This window comes from Engraulis encrasicolus, chromosome 17, assembly GCF_034702125.1.
Source record: "Engraulis encrasicolus isolate BLACKSEA-1 chromosome 17, IST_EnEncr_1.0, whole genome shotgun sequence".
In the NCBI taxonomy this organism is placed as follows: domain Eukaryota; kingdom Metazoa; phylum Chordata; class Actinopteri; order Clupeiformes; family Engraulidae; genus Engraulis; species Engraulis encrasicolus.
Genome location: NC_085873.1, coordinates 23956886 through 23982601, shown reverse-complemented (window position 1 = coordinate 23982601; position 25716 = coordinate 23956886). Strand labels below are relative to the sequence as shown.

The window sequence follows — 25716 nt, the reverse complement described above, 5'->3', positions numbered from 1 at the left end:
ATAGCCAGCAATCTTCAGCTGATGAAACATGTTATAATATAACAATAGACAAAGGGCAATTGTATAGGCCTACATTAGGTACGGCAGGGCAGGTTGCTAAGGCAGGGCGCCCTTTTCATGAGAGACGCCAGGAGATGCAGCAGTTGGCATATTATCAGTGCATAGAAGAAAATTAATGCTTTAAATTAAAATAAAATAATAAAATTACATGGAATGAATTGCAATTGTGTTAAAATATGTATTTCTAATATAGGCCTAAAGGGGGAAAAAAACAACAACTTTTTAACCAGTAGAAAACCATGGCCATGGCCGGCCAGCGATGCCCCTTGTCATAAAAAAAATTGTCCCGCGTCCAAAAAATTGCCTACCTACCCTTGTCCTAAACCATGATTAGAGCAGTGTTTTCAACACTGGGATTCAGAACCCCATATAGGGCCGGGTCACCTGAAATTCAAATGGGGTCCCCTGGAATGGAAATGTGAAATATGAAAAAACAACATCAACAAATATTAGGCTACTAATTAATACAATAGAAACTAATTAATATTTTGATTGAAACAGCATACAGGCTTAGGGCCATATATGGCATCTGCTGGTTAAATAGCCTGCAAAATAGCTGCCGTACTTTTTGTTTTGGGGGGGAAAAATGTTTATATAGGGTCCCCAGAAATTTGGGATGTCAAATGGGGTCCTATGTAGCAAAAAAAATTGTTGGGAACCACTGGAATAGGCCTAGTTGTAAGGACACTACCAGGAGGGTCGCTGGTTTTCACTTTCCCTCCCAGACCAAAGCAGTGACGCTGGCCTGGTGCGACAATAAACCATTGAACGTCTTCTGGGAAGTGTAGTTTATAAATCCAGATCTTGACCAAACGCGAAAGTGTGTTGTATTTCATGATATTTAAGCCTATGTTTTTAAAAAATGCATCAAAGAATGCATGCGAAGAACTACTCTACTTGTTTTAAAGAATATAATATAAAACTATGACAAGTGTCTTGCGTGAGGATTCGTATCAGAGGCGGGATTTCAGCTTTCTTTCCTGGGTTTGAAGAATGAGCAGAGGCAGCCTTGTGTCTATTAAGTGACGTCACTGTATCATGTCGACTGGCGATGTGCGCCATCTTGAAAAGAAATAAAATCACGGGCAATTCTGGTTGCTCTGATTCTTAAGACTAATCACTTTTCTTCTGTGTCAGTAACCCTGTAATACCCACGATATAGCTGTAATAAGGTTCGGAATAATCCCCATTGACGCCAGTTTTGCTGCAGAACGAAGCAATGGCAGGTAAGGTTGCAAACTTTGTAGGCGGGGGCCCAGTTCTGTCTTCTCTCATACCAGGGCGGCCTACCATCACTGCAAGTTCACTAGCAGCTAACAAGCTAGCTAGCTAAGTGACTCCACATTATGTCAAACCTCTAGCTGATAATTCCATAAACCAACGTGTTTTGCTCGGACGCAAATTAATGGGCATGATTAATAGATTCGCTAGTCTGTACTGTGAGAGTCTCATGCTATGTTTCGATTCATTTCAAGGTGTCGGAGGAGGGAACGATTTCCAGTGGTGTTTCTCTCAAGTGAAAGGAGCGATAGACGAGGATGTGGCGGAAGGTGAGTTCACGCAAATTAACACCCATTTACTCATACTTGCACATTTTACGTGCCGGAATATAACCCCAATAGCCATTATGATATTGGAATGCAACGATTGAAAGGTTTGTCCATGCTCGCGGTGCACTGATGAGCATGGTTGTGTTTATTAGCTGCTGATGCTTGCTTGGTATCACGAAGGAACACAAATCAGCTACCTCTAGCTGGCTATCCCGATGGCTAAAGATACTGCAAAGGATGGCATCCACGGCTGGAAGCGAAGCCTTTAGCTTAGTTCTAGCATAGAGGCTCCTCTAGACGCTAGCTGGTGCGCTATGTATGGCTAGCTCAGTTAGCCACCTCTTTCCAATGCGCTGGGAATGCTAGCTAGCTAACCAACTCCTGACTTTATGTGCCGAAACATTTGAACATGCCTTTCAATCACCTGTACAAGTAAATGACCTGCAATGCAACCCTGAGATATGTAGGTAATGGTATATATTGTGCCTGTGCGATGTTCCAATACCTTACAGTGGATCTGCAACCCTGAGTGGTTATCGTTCACATTGTCAGAATGGGTTGGCGGGCCTATGACCATTCTGCCTTCCTGAATCGGATGTGCTGGATGTGCTCAGCGCAGCCATCATAAACGGGTGCCCGAGAGGGGAGCATGATCCAGAGCTAGAGCTATCCCTATCCCCCTTTCCTGACGTTTGACAACATGGTGGATCTTCGGCTTGTATTGTAGAACAGGTTGTGCTCTGATTATTAGCGATCGGTGTTCATGGCTGGATGCAAAATGCTCTGCTGTGTTCCTTATGTATCCTAGGACCTAGACTGTCATCACCATGATAAATCACGAATGTCACGACCTAACGTCTGTCGATCAATACGTTTGCACATCTGCCAATAGCTCATTATGCCCTAATGAAGTCCTCGTCTGGCTCGTCATGTTTAATTTTGACAACCTTATTTGGATGTTTTATTTCAAGAATATTCAATGAGAATGTTTTCCATTTCACGAGCGTGGCGGGTCTAGTGTCACTGTTAATATTAGTGATTAGTGATGTTAGTTATCATATTAGTGATGTTCTCAACAGTGACCTTGTTTGATAATGTAGGTGTCCGTTTTTGCACTACCATGGTATTTTTGAATGGAGAACAATGCACCTTGATTTGGGTAATTAAAGTCTGCTATGGGTTACTCATTTGCCTTTTCCTCATAAAATGACAGTGCTATGTTAACGTTGACCCTGTGGACAATTGCTTAGTAGTTTTTAGACCCTTAACTTGTTCTGTGAAGTGAAAGCCCATTGGGAAACTCCAACTCCCGTTGTCATTGTGACACACAAACAAAATTGCAGTTATGCCTCACCCGTGCAAGGGGGCAGCCCTCAATGGCACCCCTAGGGAGCAGTGTGGCGGGACGATGCCATGCTCAGGGTACCTCAGTCATTGAGGAGGATGGGGGAGAGCACTGGTTGATTACTTCCCTGACCAACCTGGCGGGTCGGGTGTCGAACCGGCAACCTTTGGGCTACAAGTCTGGTGTCCTATCTGCTTACCCATGACTGCCAGTTCTGTTGCCAGTGTAAATGCTGCATTCCTCTAGTTGGTGATGAGAGGCGAGTTGTGCAATAGGTTCGTAAGGAATTCATCAGAGCATATTTTACGCTTAAGTAGTGTACTGTGTTTCTTTGTTGTTCTGTAGACCAATGAGTTTCCCCAAAATTATATTTGCATTCTCCTTTCATTCAGTGATTAACATAATCGAGCACATCTCTCACTTTGGCATGGCCCCTTAGAACCATCTGATTTCGAGAGTCCCATTTGAAAGTGAGATGCGGGGGACTGGGTTCGATTCTCACCTGACTAGGGGTCGACCGATACAGGTTTTTTAATGGCCGTTGCAATACCGATTCTTTTTTTCCCCCATCACCCTTGGTCGATACCCGATTTCCGATACCCGATATTTGGGGCAGATATGGGTTAAAAAAAAGGTTAAATGACAAATATTCCTCAAGTTAAAAATGAACATTCCTTTAACATTATCAAATTGAGATGGAACATGTAACATTTAAACACCCACTCTAACAATACAAATAAACGAATGACATAAAATAATAAATATTGCTTATCGGCCAAAACCACACGCGTATCGGCCGATACGATACACTTAAAAAATGCAAATATTGGCCCGATATCGGACCGATATATATATATCGGTCTATCCTTACATCTGACCTGAGGTCATTTCAGGATCCTTCGGCATCCTTCGGCATCCCTCTCTCCCACTGTTTGCCTGTCCTTCTCTCACACGGTCCTGAACAGTGAGGGCACGAAAAGCCCCAAGATATCTTTTAGATACGCGGGTGCGTGCTTGGCTTGTAAGATTAACAAATACTAGCCATTTTGGCTGGTGGTGGAAAAAGTTAATTTAGGGCACTGCATATGTTGTTGTGCTGGACTATGTATTATATTATAGAAATCCAAAAAATGAATAGCATTATCTATTTGGATAACATGGCCAAGGTGGCGTGTCAATTTGTCAAGGTGGCTGCCTTAACTGTAAAGTGCTGGAGGAAACCCTGATTTACTACTTGAGATTATTTGTGTTGTCATTAGGGTCTGCTTGATTAGAAAATCTTGTGTTAGCTAAATACTTCACTTGTATAAATATTTCTTCACGAGATGAGATTCACACCTCCTTACTGCAACGACGCATCAACCACATGTGAGTAGTTGCCTCAAATAGTTGCTGTGAATAGTTGCCTCAAAAGTAGAAAGATCAGGAAGCACGCTCAACACCTTCTAATGCTCTACACTGGGTGCTTAACTTTGTTGATGAATAAACTCAAACTTAAAAAGAAGAAGAAAGAAGCATTCATCAGATTTCTCTTTGATTTTTTTCTTAATCACCTCACAAACGAAATGTCTTCTTCTTAATGCATTTATATTTGAATAGTTGTCACAGACATGTCGTCTACTCTGGCTTGTTTGAAGAGATGTCCAGCAAAGTTGGTTTGATAAATTTAGGGCTAGTACTGTTGGAGCGGAGGTCAGGCGGGTTAGTTGAGTGGCTTTGGTTAGAGGTATTCAATAGGACTGTAACGATACACTCAACTCAAGATTCGGGTGGCATCACGATCTTTGACCTACGGTTCGATACAGCCCACGATTCCTGAAATGTATCTCAGTTGGAGCTTGGAAGTATTATCACATTGAATCTTGCTTGCTTATTTTCTGGACTGAAGGATGTTTAACCGAACTACGAGAGAGAAGTAATCTGTGTTGTCTCATGAAAGCGAAATGGACGATGAGGATGTGCGCATGGGCACGTAGCCTTATATACGCCCGCAAGGATGGCGGGAATGGAGGCAGCCAGGTGGCCTCTTCCACAGAAATGCATATTTAAATCATGCCAATGTCCTGCGAGGACGCTAACCCGTAGAGAGTAGTTTGAACGAAACTCAGAAAAATAACTTTGAAAGGGGCGCATCACGATACTGCCTCCTTACTTCACGATACAGTATCGTGACTGAGCATCGCAATTTCTCGGTTCGATGCAATATCGTTACAGCCCTAGTATTCAATTTCAGATGCTTTGGTTAGAGGTATTGTATTGATCAGATGTTTGATTGCTTGCTGTGAGGGTTTGGGATACAGATGAGAGATTGTGGACAGTCGGAACAGATGCTCAGCTCCTCTCTCAGACACACGGGCAGGCAGGCAGGCAGTCCCCCGCCACGCTCACCCACATACACTCAAGCATGCACGCACGCATGCACACACACACACACACACACACACACACACACACACACTGTGCGAGTGCAGTATTAATAGCACTGGCAGTGCCAATGAAAAGTTGCAGCACTACAGGAGAAATAGCCACACTCACAGCAAGAGAGGAAGAGAAGAGAAGAGATGAGGAAAGGAGTGGTGCTGAGAGGAGAGGAAAGGAGTGGTGCGGAGAGGAGAGGAGTGGTGCTGAGAGGAGAGGAGAGGAGAGGAGAGGAGAGGAGAGGAGAGGAGAGGAGTGGTGCTGAGAGGAGAGGAGAGGAGAGGAGAGGAGAGGAGTGGTGCTGGGTGTCTCTTCTCTGTCAGCGGTCCTGCTGCTGCTGCTGCTGCTGCTGCCCCACCAGCACAGCCAGCCAGCGCTTCCCACTCCCGCCCACACACACACACACACACACACACACACACACACACACACACGCACACCTCTGCCCTCCCTCCCTCACGTTAGTCGTTCCTCCCCCTCTAACATGAGGGAAGCCTCCTCCGCTCCGCTCAGGGCTGCCTCTCCTCGCCTCTTCCTCTCCTCGCCTCCTCCTCAGCTGCTGCTTGTTGTCGTCGCGAGAGACGCTTGGCCCCGCAGGCAGCAGCTGCAGACGCGTCCTCCACACACAGCCTCCAGCAGCCGCCCCAGCCCAGCCCAGCCCCTGCAGCCTCTACTCCTCCTCTTCTCCTCCTCTTCTCCTCCTCTTCTCCTCCTCTTCTCCTCTCCTCTCCTCTCTGGCTCTTAAATCTGCCCCGGATCGGCACGGCTGCGGCTGAGGCAGCCAGGCTTGCAGCACCACCACCGCCCGCAGCAGCAGATGACAGCCGCAGCCTTTAAGCAAGGTACAATGGCCTCTTCCCGCCCCGGGCCAGTATGGGTACGTTGGTCTCTCTCTCTCTCTCTCTCTCTCGCATCCTTCAGGAGAGGAGGGAGTAGGAGGAGAGAATTGAGGAGGAGGAGGAGGAGGAGATGATGGAGATGGAGAAGGAGGATTCTGCTTAGTAAGCTTGCTCGCATCCGTGTCGTAATGCTGTGTTGTTGTGGAGTTGTTGTGGTTTTGTGTTTTGTTTTTTATTTAGTTGTTTTTCGGACGTGCCTCTGCAGTAGGATATCGTTGAAAAAAAAGCTCTGTGGTGGTGTGGCCTTTGTGATAATTAAGTGTCTTGTTGATGTAGTTATATATCTGATGTAGTAGCCTGCTTGTAGGTATTTGTTTCCGCATATGTTTACGCGGAGATGCAAGAAACGGGGCGGATACCTATTAGTATTGATTATTTTGTTATCAATATTGTTGTAATGGTTTTTCCCCACCATCTTAGCGGGCAGCTTGCAGGTACCGTCCATCACGTAGGGACGAGAGCTATTAAAAGAGAGAGGAGAGGAGGCACCGCTCCGACTCACTCGTCCCTTCTTGTTTATAATGCAGAGTCACTTTAAATAAACTGTGCTCCTCCCGCTCGATGGCTGCACCGCACCCCCCTGTACGTTAGCTAGCTCGGTGTTATCCAGCTGAGAACTAAGGCGTGGGCTCAGCAGGCTGCCCTCCCCTCCACCTTCAGGATGGGTTTCCCAGTCAGCCTGTTTTCTTGTCTTTTTTTTTTTTTTTCGTGCTCAGGACAGGGCTCAAGTTGACTGGCATACGTTGTATGTACGTACGTTATCTCTTTGTTATCCGGCTGAGAAATAAGGTGTGAGCTGGGCTCGACCGCCCTCCCCATCACCAGGGAGGGAGCCAGTCAGGATGGGTTGTTTTTCCCACGACTCAGCCTGTTTGCTTGTCTTTTTTTCGTGCTTAGGACAGGGCTTGAAGTGACTGATGACATTAGGTGGCTGGTTAATGAGTAGGAACAGTCTGAAAAAAAGGCTGCTCTGTGTCCGATACAGCACCGTCATCACATAATCCCTCACTTTTCTGCACCCACTAGTCCATCCGCCTTGCCTACCTGACTACTTTCTACTACTTACTCACTGTGCTTTTTTTCCGCTTTCTTCCGCGGGACACTTGTGGCTGAGTTAACAGTTCCCTTTTTACGTGCACCAGACCTCATGAATTGATATTGTTTTTCCTCAAAGATGTGAATTAGAAATGATCTTTGTTTGCATTTGGCATTTCGTTTGCACTTGACTATTTAGCTGTTTAGTGTGGCATTAGACAATAACATGTTGCATTTCTGCACAGACTGGTTATAACTGTGTATTGCATTTAAGATATGAAGCTGCCAGATATGGCTTTTTGAAAATGGGAAATTGACATGTGAATGAATAATGGTGATATTCGTTTGATATTCTGAATCTGCACATGGTTTTAGCCATGAGGGACTGTAAATTTGTAATTTGACCGGACTGTTTCATCACTACTGATCTTGCACAGAACATTCAACATTTTATTTATTTATTTAATTTTATTAAAGGATCCATTAGCTTATTCCATAGCAGTTCATTAGTCTTCCTGGGGTCCTAATTCCAACATTCTCAATCACATGTGGCTTCCTTAATCAGCGAGCAGGTTGGATTTATTTGAATGACTGGTTTGTTACAGAACACATTTTCTGGATTGCTGTGCTTTTGAGTCTTCAATGCGAGTAATAATGTTGTTTTCAACAGAGGCTGGAAAAGCGACTAACAATGTGCCCTCACCTGTTACATTATTTTACCTAAAAACAGATGTTGAGGATCTGTGAGTGTCTGCACCTCTATGCATGCATGCACACAGCAACCTTATTCATAACTAATTAGGCTGTTTGTAATCAACAGAAAGAACAACATCAGCAGAAAGAACAACATCCATTATATCTTTTTATAGGCTGGCACATTAGTCTATTGAGATGTTTTGGTGCAGGGATTTACACGCAGTAAGCTTAATAGGGTGCTGGTGAGATTCAAAAGTTATGCAAGTCCTACAGTAATTAACAACTCAAGACAAAGTGAGTCTCTTTTCTTATTTGCCAATCATGTGTCAGATCAAATCATCACGTGTTGCAAATCAAGATGTCTGTAGATACTAGGGCTGCACGATTATGGAAAAAATCATAATCACGATTATTTTGGTCAAAATCATAATCACGATTATTAATCACGATTATTGATTTTTGCAGATTTTTTTGAAAATTATAACAAGATGAAATATAGCTGCAAGCAGCAATGCGGGGCCAAGCAGGAAGTCCTATGGCCGAGCAGGCAGACTGTCAGAGACACGCACAGTTATTTTTTACAAGCAGAAATATACCTCGAAATTTGATTTGTGACCTGCCGGTGGCGCTAGCGAGTGAGCTGGAGACCTGAAAGTTCTTGTGGGGAGTCATGGGATAGCCAAGAATGTGTGTGACGATTCCCAAAAGATTCTGACCATGGGTTGCTGAGATATGAGCTCACTTCCTGTTTGGCGTCTGTGTGGAGGATTTTGATTGGCTGTTACGGCCAAACGGTAAAAGATGTAATAAAACCCTTTTAGGGACCTCCTCACAGTGCTCCAGAGATCATGTGTATCAAGTTTTGTGAAAATCAGACTAAATTTGAAGGATGAGGAGCCTTTTATTGATTTTCACCAAATCCAAAATGGCGGGCACTCTATTGTGGTGGATATGATGTCAGAGGGTGCGTTGGATTCGTCTTGGCCCGAGGAATTTAACAGTACTACCAGAATAAAAATTGAGCATGCGGTTCAAAAGTTACAGGCAGAAATGTAGCTAAAACTTTGACCAGCTGGTGGCGCTAGAGAGTTTGAGCTAGCGACCTGAAATTTGTTTTGGTGGGTCATGGCATGGACAAGAATGTCTGTGACAATTTGCAGAAGATTGTGACCATGGGTTGCCAAGATATGACTTAATTTCCTGTTTGACGACTTTTAGGCCGTTTTTGATTAGCTGTCACGGCCAAACGATAAAAGATATAAAAAATTGAAGGCATAAGTTTTGTGAAGCTCAGTCCAGAGATGCTATATACCAATTTTCAGAAAAAATTTGAAAAATTGAGGGAGGAGATGGGTTTTTATTGATTTTCACCAAATCCAAAATGGCGGGCATTCTATTGTGGCGGATATGATGTCAGAGGGTGCGTTGGATTCGTCTTGGCCCAAGGAATTTAACAGTACTACCAGAATAAAAATTGAGCATGCGGTTCAAAAGTTACAGGCAGAAATGTAGCTAAAACTTTGACCAGCTGGTGGCGCTAGAGAGTTTGAGCTAGCGACCTGAATTTTTTTTTGGTGGGTCATGGGACTGACAAAAAAGACTGTGACAATTTGCAGAAGATTGTGACAATGGGTCTTTCTCAAATGCAAGGCCAGTGTCCTTCCAAGTGTATCAGCCTAATTAGTCACGCCCAGTGATTGGATACTTTTTGGTGAACTCTACAGAATATCCAATCACTGGGTATGACTAATAAAGGGTATCCAATCACTGGGCCTGACTAATTAGGCTGACACACTTGGAAGGACACTGGCCTTGCATTTGAGAAAGACCCAAAGTGTTCCCAAGATATTACTTCACTTCCTGTTTGGCGACGTTTAGGCTGCTTTTGATTGGCTGACGATGATGTCATAGGATGCGTTGGATTCGTCTTGGCCCAAGAATTTCAACGGTACCACCAGATTTAAAATGGAGCGTACGGTTCAAAAGTTACGGGCAGAAACATAGCTAAAAATTTGACCAGCTGGTGGCGCTAGAGAGTTTGAGCTAGCGACCTGAAATTTGTTTTGGTGGGTCATGGCCTGGACATGAATGTCTGTGACAATTTGCAGAAGATTGTGACCATGGGTTGCCAAGATATGACTTCACTTCCTGTTTGGCGACTTTTAGGCCGTTTTTGATTGGCTGTCACGGCCAAACGATAAAAGCTATACAAAATTGAAGGCATAAGTTTTGTGAGGCTCAGTCCAGAGATGCTATATACCGATTTTCAGAAAAAAACGTCAAAAATTGAGGGAGGCTATGGGTTTTTATTGATTTACACAAAATTCAAAATGGCGGGAAAACTATCTAGGCGGAAAATGACGTCATAGTGTGCGTTGGATTCGTCTCGGCCCAAGGATTCCAGGGATACTAAGTTTTTGAAAATTGACCCAGCGGTTCAAAAGTTACAAGCAGAAATGTACTTGCAACTTTGGCCTGCTGGTGGCGCTAGAGGGTTGGGGCTGGGGACCTAAAAATTGCTGTGGGTAATGCTGACACGGTCCTGAACGCGTGTGCCGATTTTCAGCATTTTCGACCATACGGTTCTATGGGCTGCCATAGACTCCCAGAGGAAAGTAAAATAATAAGAAACAGTACAAACACTCTAAGGTGCCAGGCAGCTTCGCTGCTTGGCCCCTAAATATAACCAAGAATGAATTACATACGGGATGAGCAAAATAAAATGAATTGTAATAATTATGTACATGAAACTTAAGTGGACAGATTTCAGGCCAGAAACACCAGCCTGTCAGTATGTTCTGGCTTCAAGGACGCTCTCAAAAGTGGGTCACTATTGCCAAGATTAAATCATGATTAAAATCATGAGTTCGATTTCACTGTTATCACGATTTTGATTATTTTTCGATTAATTGTGCAGCCCTAGTAGATACTCAATAATGTCATTGTTGATATGTGAAGTATGTTTTAATGGAGCGCCAGTCTCATTGTGGGCCTTGAAGTATCGTCATTTTCTTCATTGCCATGTCGAGAATGCAATTTTGGAAATGTAGCAAGGCTTGTTTCCCCACTCTGTTGCCCTGTGAGGTTTGTTGAGCTTTTTGGCATGCAAGAGATTCCACACCTCCTGAAGTTTGAGCTACCACATGTACAGCCCCTGAAGACAGATTGTGTGTTTTCGGTATGCAGTAGTGACACTCGTATCCTTGGTGGAATTTTCAGAAAAGGGAAAAGGTTGAGGTTTATGTAGTTTTACTATGATATTTGCTACACAATCCGAAAGTAGGTATGGGGATTTTTTAATAAATTGCAAATATAAGAGATAAGAGTTTTCTAATTTGGTTGGCTAGTTGTGATCAAGGAAATGACTACATCTATAGGCCTGTTAATGCTCTGTGCAGGCGAGCTGGTGAACAAGTCAATATTCTTCACTTTATAAATAGTTGAGTTGAGATGAGATGACATGAGATGCTATCAATATCATTACCAGGGGTCAAAGTAAGAAGTAGCCTGCATTAGTTTCAGTTAAAATCCATTTCATAGTGATGCCAATGGTCCAGATTGATCATGCATGCATGGCACAGTTTGATTTGTAGTGGTCAGGTGATAAGAAGGATATGAAATAAGGTGACCGTCCAAAAGAGGCAAGACGTGTAGGGTTATTATGGTTTGTACATGTTAAACACATCGAGTAGCTGCTCCATTTGTGATGTGTGATGTGCCATTTTAGTCCTGTTGTGATTTTTACATAATTTGTTTCTAGTTTCAACAGCTTAAAATTCTGCATTAGTGCTTTAACACAGCTGTAGTGTGTAGTGCTACTTAATGGCAGACCTGGTGGTGTTCAGAGTGCATCAGGCTGCCACCATCGTTGGAAGCATCCCAAATTGACTTCCCTCGATGTCAAGAGGTGTAAGAATTTCCTCTGTGATTAGTCCATGTGGGTCATTGAAGGTTGCCTACGTTTTGCCTGTATACGTGCAACATCATTTTTCATTTCACTTAAGCCATGGATGGAGATGTAGGGAGAGGGCATTCGAGGGGATTCGAACCTGCAACCCCTAGATTGAAAGACCAACTCTCTAACCACTAGGCCAAGGCTGCCCTACGACTGTTGTTGTAATCTGGACGGTCCTTGTTGGGATAAATTGGGAGATTCAGCTGTTGTACCACAGTGACATTGGCCGCCATGTGCTCCAAGTCTCAAATATTTGTCAAGTGTTTACACCTTTATAACATTAGAAATCGCATGCATTAAAATGTAAGTTAAGTGAAATATTTTGGGGATGGAAGATTTTAGGGGAAGTACATTGGACCTATAACCTCAGTTTGTGCTATAGTATATTATTTTTTTACACTATTGGTTGTGTTTGTGGGCCAACTGTAATAGACATTTGGCATGATCTTGTGGGCCAGATAAATTGTCTGTGATGACCAAATTGTGCCCCGGGCCTGAGTTTGTCATCCCTGCCGAAGATTTTAGGCATCAGTTTGAAAACAGGCTGTGACCAAACAGGCTTTGACCTAACAGTTAAGTGTCGTCTGTGTAAACTCTGTTAAAATTAATGTAATTTTCCATGTGCAACAAAGAACTACTTTCGATCACCCATATAGTGCATCTCAATCACTACGTTGACATGAAGTTTTTAATTCTGAATTAGTAATTAAATAGTTCCTTCGAGTTTACTTTGATCTTTGCTTAAATTCCGAATTAACAGGTGTTTACATGACGTTTTCAAAGCGGAATTAAGCTTTATTTAGAATTAAAGTCAGTTAATTCCGAATTAAATGTCATGTAAACGTAGCAAATATCTGATAAATCGGGCAATTGGCCAAAGCTTCAGCTGGCAGCTCATGTTGTTGGGCACTTGTGATCCATTGTGCTAATTGCCTTCATCAAGATGACTCACACATGCCTCAGGCTAGATTTCTGAGGACATGGTCTTGGGTGATCATCCATTGCTGTGTGCTTGGATGCTGGACCTCCAGGTTTGGTCAGTATCCAGCCACAACAGTAAATGTATAAGATGACATTATGATGTTGTAGCATTTTATTTCTGGGAATTGTATTAGAAGAGTACCATATGGGATAAAGTGGAAGACAATGGAACATTTTTGGTTCGGTTTTGCCCATGTGTTGCCTCCAAGCTTGTTGTCAAGGGGAAGAACGGTGAGAGGCACAGCCACCAGTATTGACAAAATAATGGTCCGCACAGCAGGTCAGTTTGAAAGTGTTAAGTTGTCTTAAGAAGGTATTTAGCTTAACCGTCAGGACTGCCTGTGTAGAAACGACTCCCGAAATCAAGATACCCATGACTGAATGTGTCCTCAACAGTGCACCCAGATAGCCATGACGGGATGTTCTGTGTTCTTCTGAACAGTGCATCCGTGAAGCATATTTAAAATCTCAGTGCAACCCTATGAGGTCAATGAACATAGGAGCCAGAATGTTTGAAACAAGGTTTGGTTCTTGTTCTGTGATGTTTATGTGTTTATGTTAATGTGACATGCACACAATCATATTTGGTTGAATCTGTAATGTCTCTGAAGCTTCCTTAAACTCAAAGTTGGAGTAAAAAATATTAGGAATGTGTTGCTCTCCAGATTTTCATTGTTTCACAGTTTACCTTGGTCAATATCTTTTTTTTATTTTTGACCCTTTTTATGATTCATGCAAATGCGTCCTTCAATGAAAGCATGCGTTCATATGGAACATGCTTTCCCTTAACTTATTGTACAACTTTTCTCTACTTTTTGTTTTGCAGCGGACATTATCTCAACAGTCGAATTCAACTACTCGGGAGACCTATTAGCCACTGGAGATAAAGGGGGGCGAGTCGTCATATTTCAGAGAGAACAGGAGGTAAGAAGGATAACGCACATGTTCATGTCTCTCGTGATTGTTGGCAGGGGTGGCCTAATGCAGTGTTTCTCAACCTTTTTGTTAGGCGAAGCACCCTTTCAAGTCCTGAGAAATTTAGAGGCACCCTAAACCAACTAGCCGTAACATGGCATCGCATCCGATACTACACAAGCTTAGAAAAAGACGTCGCACAACCTACGTTCGAAGTTGCAGCTTACTGCGACCTAAATTTACTTTATTGTGCGTAAATGGCAGATGAAAGAGTCCACTGACTAAGCATTAATGTATTAATTTAGACAAATGTGTATTATATTAAATCATTTATTTATCACCCACGGCACGGCACCCCGGTTGAAAAATACTAGCCTAATGGTTAGAGAGTTGATCTATGGATGTTGCCTGTCATGTTCACCTGTCAAGAGCTGTCTCTTTATCAGCCATATGACAATTAGTCTTAATTTTTCATTAATTGACAATCAAGTTAGGATGTTAACATGAATTCATTTTTTTCCTTTCCTCTCTTTTCTTGAATGCAGAGTAAAAATCGACCGCTTTCCAGGGGAGAATACAACGTGTACAGCACTTTCCAGAGTCACGAGCCAGAGTTTGATTATTTGAAAAGCTTAGAAATTGAGGAGAAAATCAACAAAATCAGATGGCTACCACAACAAAACGCTGCTCACTTTCTGCTTTCTACGAATGGTGAGTCTTTTATGCCACCAATGGAAAACCTGTAATATGTATTCAGAAAATGTGTAAATTTGCCAAGCTTGCAAAATGCTGGAATGAAATATTCATAACTCATGGTTGTAATTTGATGGCAAACTCCTGGAAAACCTTGAAGATTGATTATATATTTTCTGTCTGGTTTAGAATTAATGTTATCACACTCAGCTCTCTCTCTCTCTCTCTCTCTCTCTCTCTCTCTCTCTCTCTCTAGACAAAACCATAAAGTTATGGAAGATAAGTGAAAGGGACAAAAGAGCGGAGGGCTACAACCTAAAAGATGAAGACGGAAGGTTGCGGGATCCTTTCAGAATCACGTCACTAAGGGTGAGCACTGAGCAGCATCTCTTTCCTTCAACACAACAGCAAGTGCCATGTTGTCTTTTCAACAATGCATCTAGCTGTACAAAGAAGACGAAATGTTATTGATCCACTCATCATTATATGAATGGGGAAAATGTCCAAGTCATAATGAATGCTTATTAATTGATGATGATGATGATGATGAATATTTATGAAAATAAGAACATTTGTGAATGGGAAGCATACATTCTGGATATAAACTATTAAAAAAAGCATGCTTTAGCTGCTATTATAGTAGTTGTTACAGTATTGACCTATATTTTGTCTTGATGGATGTACGACATTCATTATGTCTAACTGTTATAGTAAAACTTTTTTTACTTCAGACTTGTAAAAGTTTTATCTTTTACCTGACAATGTTTCGACAGTATAGCTTCCGTCTTCATCGAAACAAATCAGGTAAAAGATTTAACTTTTACATGTCTGAAGTAAATGAAACTGAAGTTTTACTATATTTTGTCTCGTCTCAGGTGCCTGTCTTGATGCCAATGGACTTGATGGTGGAGGCCAGTCCACGGAGAATATTTGCGAACGCACACACATATCACATCAATTCCATTTCAGTAAATAGCGATCATGAAACATACCTATCTGCAGACGACCTAAGAATAAACCTATGGCACTTAGAAATTACAGATAGAAGTTTTAGTATCCTTTTTCCAAAGCAGTATTGACTGAATATATGATTGTGGTGTTTTCGTTGGTTTTGCTGTTTTCATTTTTTAGCCATGTTGCTAAATCTGTGGTGTCCTGTGTGACCCATTAAATACAGCACTTGTCGACTGTGTGTTTCTCGATCACAGACCAGGACCCTGTTTCTCGAAAAGCATCGTTGCTAACCAGTTACAATGAGAAATTGCATTGCAACAATGTTGTCGAGATACATGCCCCTGTATAGGAAAGTGTATATGCCACTTTTAACATTTCTTTTTTAAAAATTGTTCAGGTTTGTCTTAACCTCTCGACCCTAGAATAGTGAGCAGCCTATTCGCTGCGCCAGAACGACTCTGTATTATGCCTAGACATTCAGATGCGTGGGTCAGCTGATCTACAAAAACGTGGCATCTCTGTTCGCTTTGCAATGTTTCACAATTTCTATATTCTAATGGTGATACTTTTGTTGTATTTTGCAGCCAATTTTAGTTATACTTTCTTTGCTATATATTACAGTTCTCATACTTCGATGATTTCAGAACTATTTTGCTGCATGCTCTCGTTCTCTCTTCCTCTCTCCCTCTTTCTCTCTCTCTCTCTCTCTCTCTCTCTCTCTCTCTCTCTCTCTCTCTCTCTCTCTCTCTGTGTGGCTCTCTCTCTGTCTGTCTCTCTCTCTGTCCCCCCTCTCTCTGTCTGTCTGTCTGTCTGTCTGTCTGTCTGTCTCTCTCTCGCTCTCTCTCTCTCTCTCTCTCTCTCTCTCTCTCTCTCTCCTGCCCCTTACCTGTGTTGTGGCTCCTTGACCGCGATGCCCTTCAGACATTGTAGATATAAAGCCTGCCAACATGGAGGAGTTGACGGAAGTGATCACGGCTGCCGAGTGCCACCCCCACCAGTGCAATGTATTTGTGTACAGCAGTAGCAAGGGCACCATCCGCCTGTGTGACATGCGCGCCGCAGCCCTCTGCGACAGACATAGCAAATGTAAGTGTCTTTTCTGGTTCAAATACCAATTGCCTTGCAAGCATGGGTTCCAATTCGTTTCCATACAGAATGTGTTTGCAATTCTTTCAGTCATTTCATTCATTCTCCCACATACACACTTCCTGTACCCCTCTCTCTAGCTTGCTTGCACACACACACACACACACACACACACACACACACACACACACACACACACACACACACACACACACACACACACACACACACACACACTTTCCTTCTGGGCATGTTACCAAATGACAGGCTGACATTAGCAGAGAGAGCGCACACCGAAAAATAAAATGCAGAAGTCTGACCCCACACTCTGTAAAAATTATTTTGTTTGTTTTCGCTGTGCCTTCCTTCTGTTTAATGTCATCAAAAGCCAAGTCTTGAGTTATGTAATCCCCAACCTCCTTACATAATTGGATATTGAGTGAGCTCCCTGTTCTCGCTCAGTGTCCGCTGCAGAGCAATAGATCAGATTGAATCTGTCATTCCTTCAGAGAGGGGGGTTGGGTGACACGAAGCCCCGTCATCACTCCGATGTAATGGCCTCCAGACAGTGTAGCTAGCCATCCAGGGGTGCATTTCTCAAAAGAGAACTTGTTAGCCTGTTAGCAACTTCGGTAATTGCCAATGGGAAAATGCATTGAAAACAACAAAGCTGATGCTAATGAGCTGCTGATGCTGATAGCTAATGTAGTAAGCAACTTTGGTTTCAAGAAATGCCATCCAGCTGTGGTCAGGCGCTGGTCATACAGTGTCGTGTCATCCGGCCCGGTTCGTGTGTGTGTGTTTGTGTTTTTCATTACCAGCCAAAATGGCTATAGACGTTAATGTTACTAGCCAAACACACACTCACTAATGGTGTTGGCTGGTGTTCATTTAGAGCCCTGGGAGTCAGTACGTACAGTACAGGCCAAAAGCATTTTTTGACATTTTTTGTAGAGCCGCGGCTTATTATGTGATAGGGCCACTGAAACATGTTATGGCTCGTTTGAAAGGTGAGACTTTACCCTTGTAGTGGGTGAAAGAATTCAAAAACAGAATAAACAATTCAACTTGTCTGGCCGGCGATCAAACGTCCAAATCCGAGGGTATTAATTCCATCACAGTTTGGGCGCCATTTGCAAGGATCTAGCCCCACAAAGTTTAAGATACTCAGCAAGGCAATATATAAAATTGCTCTCTTCTGTGTTTATTGTGTGAAGGACACTATAAAGCGCCATAGACTGGACGCCGACCGCCCTAGTAAGTAAACAACATACAAGCACAGTTCTTGTGTTTAACAAGACGGCAGCGTCACAGAATATGCTATACAGTTGATTTGCCAATGTTTTAGGTCTTGTATATTCATAACCATCTAAGATGTCTATTGGGTTATGGATGTAACTTAGTTGGGCTCAAGGAAAAAAATAATGACTACAAATCTCTGGCTAGCAGAAAGGGAAAATCCACTTGTCACCGTGGCAGGTGAGCAAAAAAGTTAACATCAAGCCATGTACTGTACGTGTTCACCAATGTGCACTGTCCTGAAAAAAGTAAACTGATCTCAAGTGTTTTGTGTTGTAGTTTTTGAGGAGCCAGAGGACCCCAGCAGCAGGTCTTTCTTCTCGGAAATCATCTCCTCGATATCAGACGTCAAGTTCAGCCACAGCGGGCGCTACATGATGACTCGAGACTATCTCTCAGTGAAGGTCTGGGACCTCAACATGGAGAACCGCCCAGTCGAGACGTACCAGGTACCGAGAACCGAGAACACACTGGGAAATAGAAAACGCACACAATAATAATTTCCCTGGCGTAAACAGGAATCTTTGTCTTAAACTTTATTTTTGATTTTCTGACATACTGGGTACAACCAACATTCCCCTGTATTGACACTATAACCCTGTCAGTCTTGTTCAGAATTTTATACAATTCTGATTGAGTATGTGTGCAGTTTTTATACACTGATTCATTCTTGCCCAATCTCAAGTCCCTCTCATGCATTACAGCTGTAGGATTATGTGACATGACATGAGACAAAAGGTTGTCATATGTGGCTGGCAAGACATTGGTAACAGAGACTCATTGTTGTCTTTTGATTGGTTGATTTCGTGATTCACAGTATGTTGTAATACAGCCCCTCACTTTGTTCGTTGTCCTTGCTGACCCATTTTAAAATCGAATCATGCTGGAATTGTGTTGTTGGCGACGACAACAATTCTTTCCCCCCAAGAAAAACTACTGATGCTGTGTACTCTGACCAGCACATAATCTGACCCAAGTCACCCAGTCTGTGAATGCTTTCCAATATTCGGACTCCCGTCTTCGGCCTGCTTTTGTGGCCGTGAGTTTTGCTGACGTCCTGCCTTTGCTGTCAACCTTGCCACAACAACTTTTTGGAGACTTCTCCTGATTGCAAATGAGAAAATGACCTAGCAAGATATTAAATTAAACTTCCGTCGCCAATGACGTCTTGTGACATCATCACGAGGCCACAAGCACTTGGGGAGGACGGGAGTTTGGATAACGGAAAGAAGCCAAAATCTACTGATGCTTCGTAATCTGACAATCACTCACTCCATTCGTTGTCCTCGCTGACCATTTCAAAATCAAATCATTACATTACATTACATTAACATTTAGCATACGCCTTTCGCCAAAGCGACTTAGAAGGAGAAATTTAAACAAGAACCTGGTAAGGCACAGTGTACAATTGCAACGCTGATAGGATTGTCCTACACAGAGTAAAGTAGAAGACGTAGTAAAGAATAAGATGCATTAAAAGTCGCAGAAAGTACACAAAGACATCAAGATGCAGTGTGCAGTTGCAGCACTGACCGCATTGTCCAACACAAGGTAACAGAAGCAACATTAAATAATAATAAGGTGACAATAATAAGCAAGACATCTAGGCGCAGTGTACAGTTGCAACAATTTACAGTAACAGCAGCAATTTCCAACACAAGGATGAAGCAAAAATAAGTAAAGAATTTTAAAAGATGTTTAAAGCAAAATAGGTACATAAAAGATGTTAGATACATAAGAGATGTTAAACGCAGTGGTTTAAGGACAGAAATTAAAAACTAAGGATAGAGGCTAAAAAATAAAATAAAAAAAAGGCCACAAGGTGAGTAGAATTAGTTATGTTAGAATGTTAAGCAGGGAAGCTTTCTCGGAAGAGATGAGTCTTCACTAGCTTCTTGAAGGTTGAGAGGAATGACCCTGCTCTAATCATGCTGGAATTGTGGTGGTGACAAAAAAACTACTGATGCTGTGTTATATGACCAGGGGCCTATACGAAGAAGCTGGTTCAGGAGTAAACCAGGTTAAGTTCAGTGGTAAATGACCTAATAGAAGAGCCTGGAGTACACATTCTTAAGAACATGAGAATTCCAGGCTCTTCTATTGGATGATTTACCTCTTAACTTAACCTGGTTTACTCCTGAACCAGCTTCTTACTATAGGCCCCAGCACATAATCTGACCCAAGTCATCCTGCGTCTGTGTCTGTCCCTGTTCGTCATCTCAATGCCCTCTCTGCTCTACCTCCCCAGGTCCATGAATACCTCCGGAGCAAACTGTGCTCGCTGTATGAGAACGACTGTATCTTCGACAAGTTCGAGTGCTGCTGGAACGGTTCTGACAGGTGAGGGGTGTGTGAGCGTGTGCGTGTGCGTGTACGTGTGTGTGTGCCTTTTTCAACGTCTTCAGAGGATGTAGGCAGTGTTTTTTAAAATGACATCAGCTAATTGCCATGTAAACAGCGGGAAAAAAAGGTATCCATGGGTTCTAAATGTTTGTTTTCTCCTGGCTGCGCGACACTAGCTGCGCACAACTAAACCTCTGATTGTTGGAAACCGCTGTCGGTCAAAAAATTACCTCACGTGGTTGGCTGCCAGTCCCTCCTCACAACATCGTGTTTATAAACACAGTGAACCCATGTATATACATGTAATCAAAAAGGTATTTGTAATCAAAAAGGTATATCCTAGGGCTGTAACGATACGCTCAACTCGCCATTCGGTTCGTACCACGATTCATTTTTAAAAGTTTAATTATAATAATGATGATGATGATGATTTTAAACTTGGAAGCACCATCACTTCATATCATGTCATTGTTTTCTGGACGGATGGGTAACAAAACTTTGAAAAGGCGTATCACGATATTGCCTCCTTGTATCGCGATACAACACTGTGTCAACACACAACACGTGACACTGTGTATCGCAATTTCTCGGTTCGATACAATATCGTTACAGCCCTAGTATATACCGGTACACATAATCATTAAGAAAAAAAAGCCTCATGTTTGAGGAGCCCGCTGCTGCTCGACCTGACAAGGCGGCTGCTGTTGACCTCAGCTGTAGCGTGTGTGGAATACTAAACATGTACCCTTCATGTCGGGGGATTTAAACTGACTGGACGCTGATGAATGACTGTCCTCTCCCCCTTTCCTCATGTCTCTTTCCCTCTCTCCTGTCCTCCCTCTATCCTCCCCACCCCACCTGTCATGGTCTCCATCTCTCCTCTTTCCCCTCTCTCCTGTCCTCCTCCTCCCACTATCCTCCCTACCCAATCTCTCCCCTTCTCCCGCCCTTTCTACTCATCTATCCATCCATCCTGTTCTTCTCTACCTTTCATGGCCTCCACCTCTCTCTCTCTTCCAAACCCCCCCCCTCTCTCTCCCTCTCTCTCTCTCTCTCTCTCTCTCTCTCTCTCTCTCTCTCTCTCTCTCTCTCTCTCTCTCTCTCTCTCTCCCTCTTATTTCTCCCTCTTATTTCTTCTCCCTCTCTCTCTCTCTCTCTCTCTCTCTCTCTCTCTCTCTCTCTCCCGCCCTCTCCTGTCCTCTCTCTCTCTGTCTCTCCTTCTCTCTCCCGCCCTCTCCTGTCCTCTCTCTCTCCTCTCTCTCTCCCACGCCTCTCTCTCCCTCCTCTCTCCTGTCATTTCTCTCTCTCTCTCTCTCTCTCTCTCTCCCCCCTCCCTCCTATTTCTCCTCCCCCCACTACACTTACAGTGCCATCATGACCGGCTCCTACAACAACTTCTTCCGGATGTTCGACCGCTCCACGCGGCGGGACATCACGCTGGAGGCGTCGCGGGAGAACAGTAAACCGCGCGCCGTCCTCAAGCCGCGCAAGGTCTGCACCAGCGGCAAGCGGAAGAAGGACGAGATCAGCGTGGACAGCCTGGACTTCAACAAGAAGATCCTGCACACCGCCTGGCACCCCAAGGAGAACGTCATCGCCGTCGCCGCCACCAACAACCTGTACATATTCCAGGACAAAATCAACTAAAAAAAAAAAAAAAAATTACAGAAATACCGTTAAATTTACAACTTACGTCTACTACTACTACAGTGGGAAGAGAGAGGACGAGAGATATGATGAAAGAAATTAACTACTACAAGCGGAAGGAAGGAAGAGAGGAAAAAAAGAGAGAAATTTAAAAGCAAGGAAAGAAAAAAAAGGTCGCGACCCCCCCCCCTGTCCTGTCCCCACCCACCCCTCCTCCCTCCTCCTCCTCCAAGTCAAATAACGACCCCATCCACCTCCCGCCTTTGGCGTTGAACTGGACAAAATCATTAAATTAAATAAACTACTACTACAGCGGGAAGGAAGAGAGAAAATAAATTAATGAGTTATGGTGAAAGAAATTTAAAAACAAGAAAAGAAAAAAATATCGCCCCCTGCCTGCCCTGCCCTGCCCTGCCCTGCCACCTGCGTCCTCCTCCTCCTCCTCAAAGTCAAATAATGCCCCCATCCATCCACCTCTCGCCCTTGGCCTTGGCGCTGAACTGAGGACACGAAATCTTGTACTTTGCATAGTTAATCCTAGTCGTTAAATCTGTAAGACGAAACTATGGCCTTTGCTGTCCTCCGAATTAAATATGATGCACTTGTTTTCAATGTGTAGCGGAGGGGAATTAAAAAGACCGCCTGTTTTTCTTTATTCTCTTTTCTTCTTCTTTCTTGCATTTTTATTTTCTCCCTCTCTTTTCCCTAACTTTTCGTTTTTGGGTCCCAAAAAGAATCCAGAATATTTCTCATAATTTCCCCACCCCCCCTCCATCAACCCCAACACTGCTCTGGTCTCAGCGAACCTGAAGAAGAAGACGACCGCCCTACTTCAACCCTTAAAACAGGTTACACACAACAGGTTAAATCCCATTTCCCCAAGGAGAGCTCTCTATGAAAGAAAGGCTTTAAACTCGCCTCAACGTTTAAATCTTATTTATTTAAGTTGGAATCCACGTTTGTTTTGAATATATAGATATATATATGGCCAACAGAAATTTTGGAATTCCCTGCCTCCTCCACCCCAAATATCCTCATGCGGAGTGAGTCTCTCCTGTGTAAGTCGGGATGCAATGACATTTGCTTGGTAATGCCTAGTAACATTCCTTCTCTGGCCCAGCGCTCAGACCTTGCAGTGTTTTGACTTTTTAAGCACTTAAACAGGTCTCCATTTCGGTCAGTGGACAGTCAATGTTGTGATTTTTCTTTTTTTATGTTTTATTCTCTTTCTCCATTTCTCATGCATAGTAACATTTACTCACTGACTGTATCTAAACTTATACACCGTCGGGTGTCAAACCACTTAATAAAAGTAACAAAAAATTATGAGGATGCGTTTTTACATTCTGAGCTGATGCGTGTATGTTTTTTTGTTGTTGTTTTTTTTTTTTTTTTTTCGTTTTGCATGTTATGTATGTTGTAGATGAGGAGAGACGGTGGAAAATGTGAAACGTCACCCTGCTGACAGACACCTCTAGGCATATTTTCTCTTTTCTTCCTTCTTTTCCTTTCACGTTTTGGTTTTCTGTTCGTAGTAAGAAGATTCTCGATTCTCAGTTATGTACTACTTGAAGCTGCAGGATGCACTGTGGGAACGAGGTCATTTAGCTCTGCGTTCAGTGTCAGTATTGTCAGTCATCGCTTTTAGATCCCGCTGGATTTCTCTTCTTCGTTCTTTTTTTAAGTCCAGGATTATCATAGAGTACTTGTATTTTTTTAAGGGATATTGCCGCCTTAAACCTCTCTATTCTCTGGGGAGGGACAAACATTCATGACATGCACACACTCAGAACCCTAACAAACACAACGGTCTTGTCTCACGTTCGTTACCCCTTTACTTGTCACTCCCTACCCTGTCTTTGCGTAGTCGCCCAGCATTATTTTTTATTTCTCTGTGCTTGTCCTTGTATTGCTGCTAAACGTGGCTCTGGATGTGGACACCTGCAGGTGAGATCTGATGGTCTATGGTTACTACGGTTACCGTTACTCTGGGTGACCGAGAATGCTGAAAGTACCCCCCAGTTTTAACTCGGTGCGGAGTGCCTCCCTCTAAAATATTATAGCTCGATTCCTTCGAGAGTAACGAAGTCGAATCGGAATTTATGACGTCCATTCAAAAGACAGGAGAAAAAAAAAAGAAAACATTCAAGTGCTGCTTTGGGTTCAACATGCAGCCTTTAACACTGGTGTTGAATCGAAAAATAAAAAGGAATAAATGACTTGACGGTTGAAAAGTACAAAGTTGTTGTATAGCTGGTTGTGACGCTCCTTAAATTTGGGAACTCTTGGGTCGAATTAAGTATTCTCATAGACCTTGTTCCTTGTTAAATAATGATGATGCTAACATTGTGGAAGTGTATACACTTGTTTGATTATTTTTGACCAAAGTTAAATAAATTTTAATTGTGTTTACCTGATTTAGGTGATTTCTTGGTAGTTACTTTGTTTTGATTTCTTTTCAATGTAAATTGAATCCATTTTCGTAGAATACAAATTGAATCATTTTGTAGGACACAAAGGCACTCATCTTCTTTGTAGTTAAAATGCCTTTATTTTAATGGGCAAAACATAATTAAAACACTTCGTGTTTCGGCATGAAGCCTTCGTCAGGAAGTGAGCAGTCTCTTGTGTGGCAAAGTGAAATACAGGTTAATGTTGTATTTTCAAAATTGTATAATTGTAACATGTATGTTCTTTGGTGTTGTCCTCGAAATACTCTCTTATGTTTGTAGAGACTGTGGAATGACGCCCCCTGCTGACCACCATCAATACCTGTTTGTTTTTTCTGTTCATCTGTGGGTTTACTGTGGTAAATGAGGGTTTTGCAATTTGGCTAATTGGTCCCACCCACACACCTGAGAACACTCATGTAATTGATGTCTTTAAAGGGACACTGGGTGAGATTTTTTGTTGTTTCTTTCCAGAATGAATGCTGCCCATTCACTAATATTACCCTTTTCATGAATACTTACCACCACCATCAAATTCTAAGTATTCATTATGACTGGAAAAATTGCACTTTTCATACATGAAAAGGGGGATCTTCTACATGGTCCGCCATTTTGAATTTCCAAAAATAGTAATTTTTAGCTGCAAAAATTACTGTACTTCTTGGACCATAATAGAAAACATTTGTTAATTACTTCGTAAACTTTCATGTAAAGATCAAAGCCCAGTTTCAATGAGCAGCATAGTTGCAGTACCTTTTTTGACCATTTCCTGCACAGTGTACCTTTAAAGGGACACTGTGTGAGATTTTTAGTTGTTTATTTCCAGAATTCATGCTGCCCATTCACTAATGTTACGTTTTTCATGAATACTTACCACCACCATCAAATTCTAAGTATTCATTATGATTGGAAAAATTGCACTTTTCATACATGAAAAGGGGGATCTTCTCCATGGTCCGCCATTTTGAATGTCAAAAAATGTGTCCCTTTAACCTGTATTTCACTTTGCCACACAAGAGACTGCTCACTTCCTGACGAAGGATTCATGTCGAAATGCGTCAAAGTGTTTTAATTATGTTTTGCCTACTAAAATGAAGGCATTTTAACTACAAAGAAGATGAGTGCCTAGTACAACTTTTTTTGAAAATGAACTAAGCCTGGCCAAAGGACACCATCTTAAAGTTTTTTACAAAGTTCCTGGTAGCACTCTAAATTGACTTAATTCTGTAAATTGAATCCAATTGATTTAAAATGCCCCATCTTGCGCTGAGACGTTTATTTCACTGTTGGTTTAGAGAAATCTGAGCACAGTCACAGTAAAGTAGTTCATTCATATGTGCAGGCACAATGCCTTGATTTTGGGCCATGGCTATGGCCCGGGGGCCATTTA

The 25716-nt window shown here is 42.6% G+C and overlaps 1 protein-coding gene across 1 annotated transcript; it reads left to right on the top strand.

Annotated features, from left to right (window-relative positions):
* Window positions 1-1110: 1110 nt before the first annotated feature.
* Window positions 1111-24293, top strand: ppp2r2d (protein phosphatase 2, regulatory subunit B, delta). Its single transcript, XM_063222011.1, has 10 exons — window positions 1111-1286; window positions 1536-1610; window positions 13766-13863; window positions 14400-14565; window positions 14804-14916; window positions 15423-15600; window positions 16423-16587; window positions 18166-18335; window positions 20135-20226; window positions 21597-24293. The coding sequence occupies exons 1-10, from the start codon at window positions 1280-1282 to the stop codon at window positions 21874-21876; spliced, it is 1344 nt and encodes a 447-aa protein (XP_063078081.1). The 5' UTR covers window positions 1111-1279; the 3' UTR covers window positions 21877-24293.
* Window positions 24294-25716: the final 1423 nt, after the last annotated feature.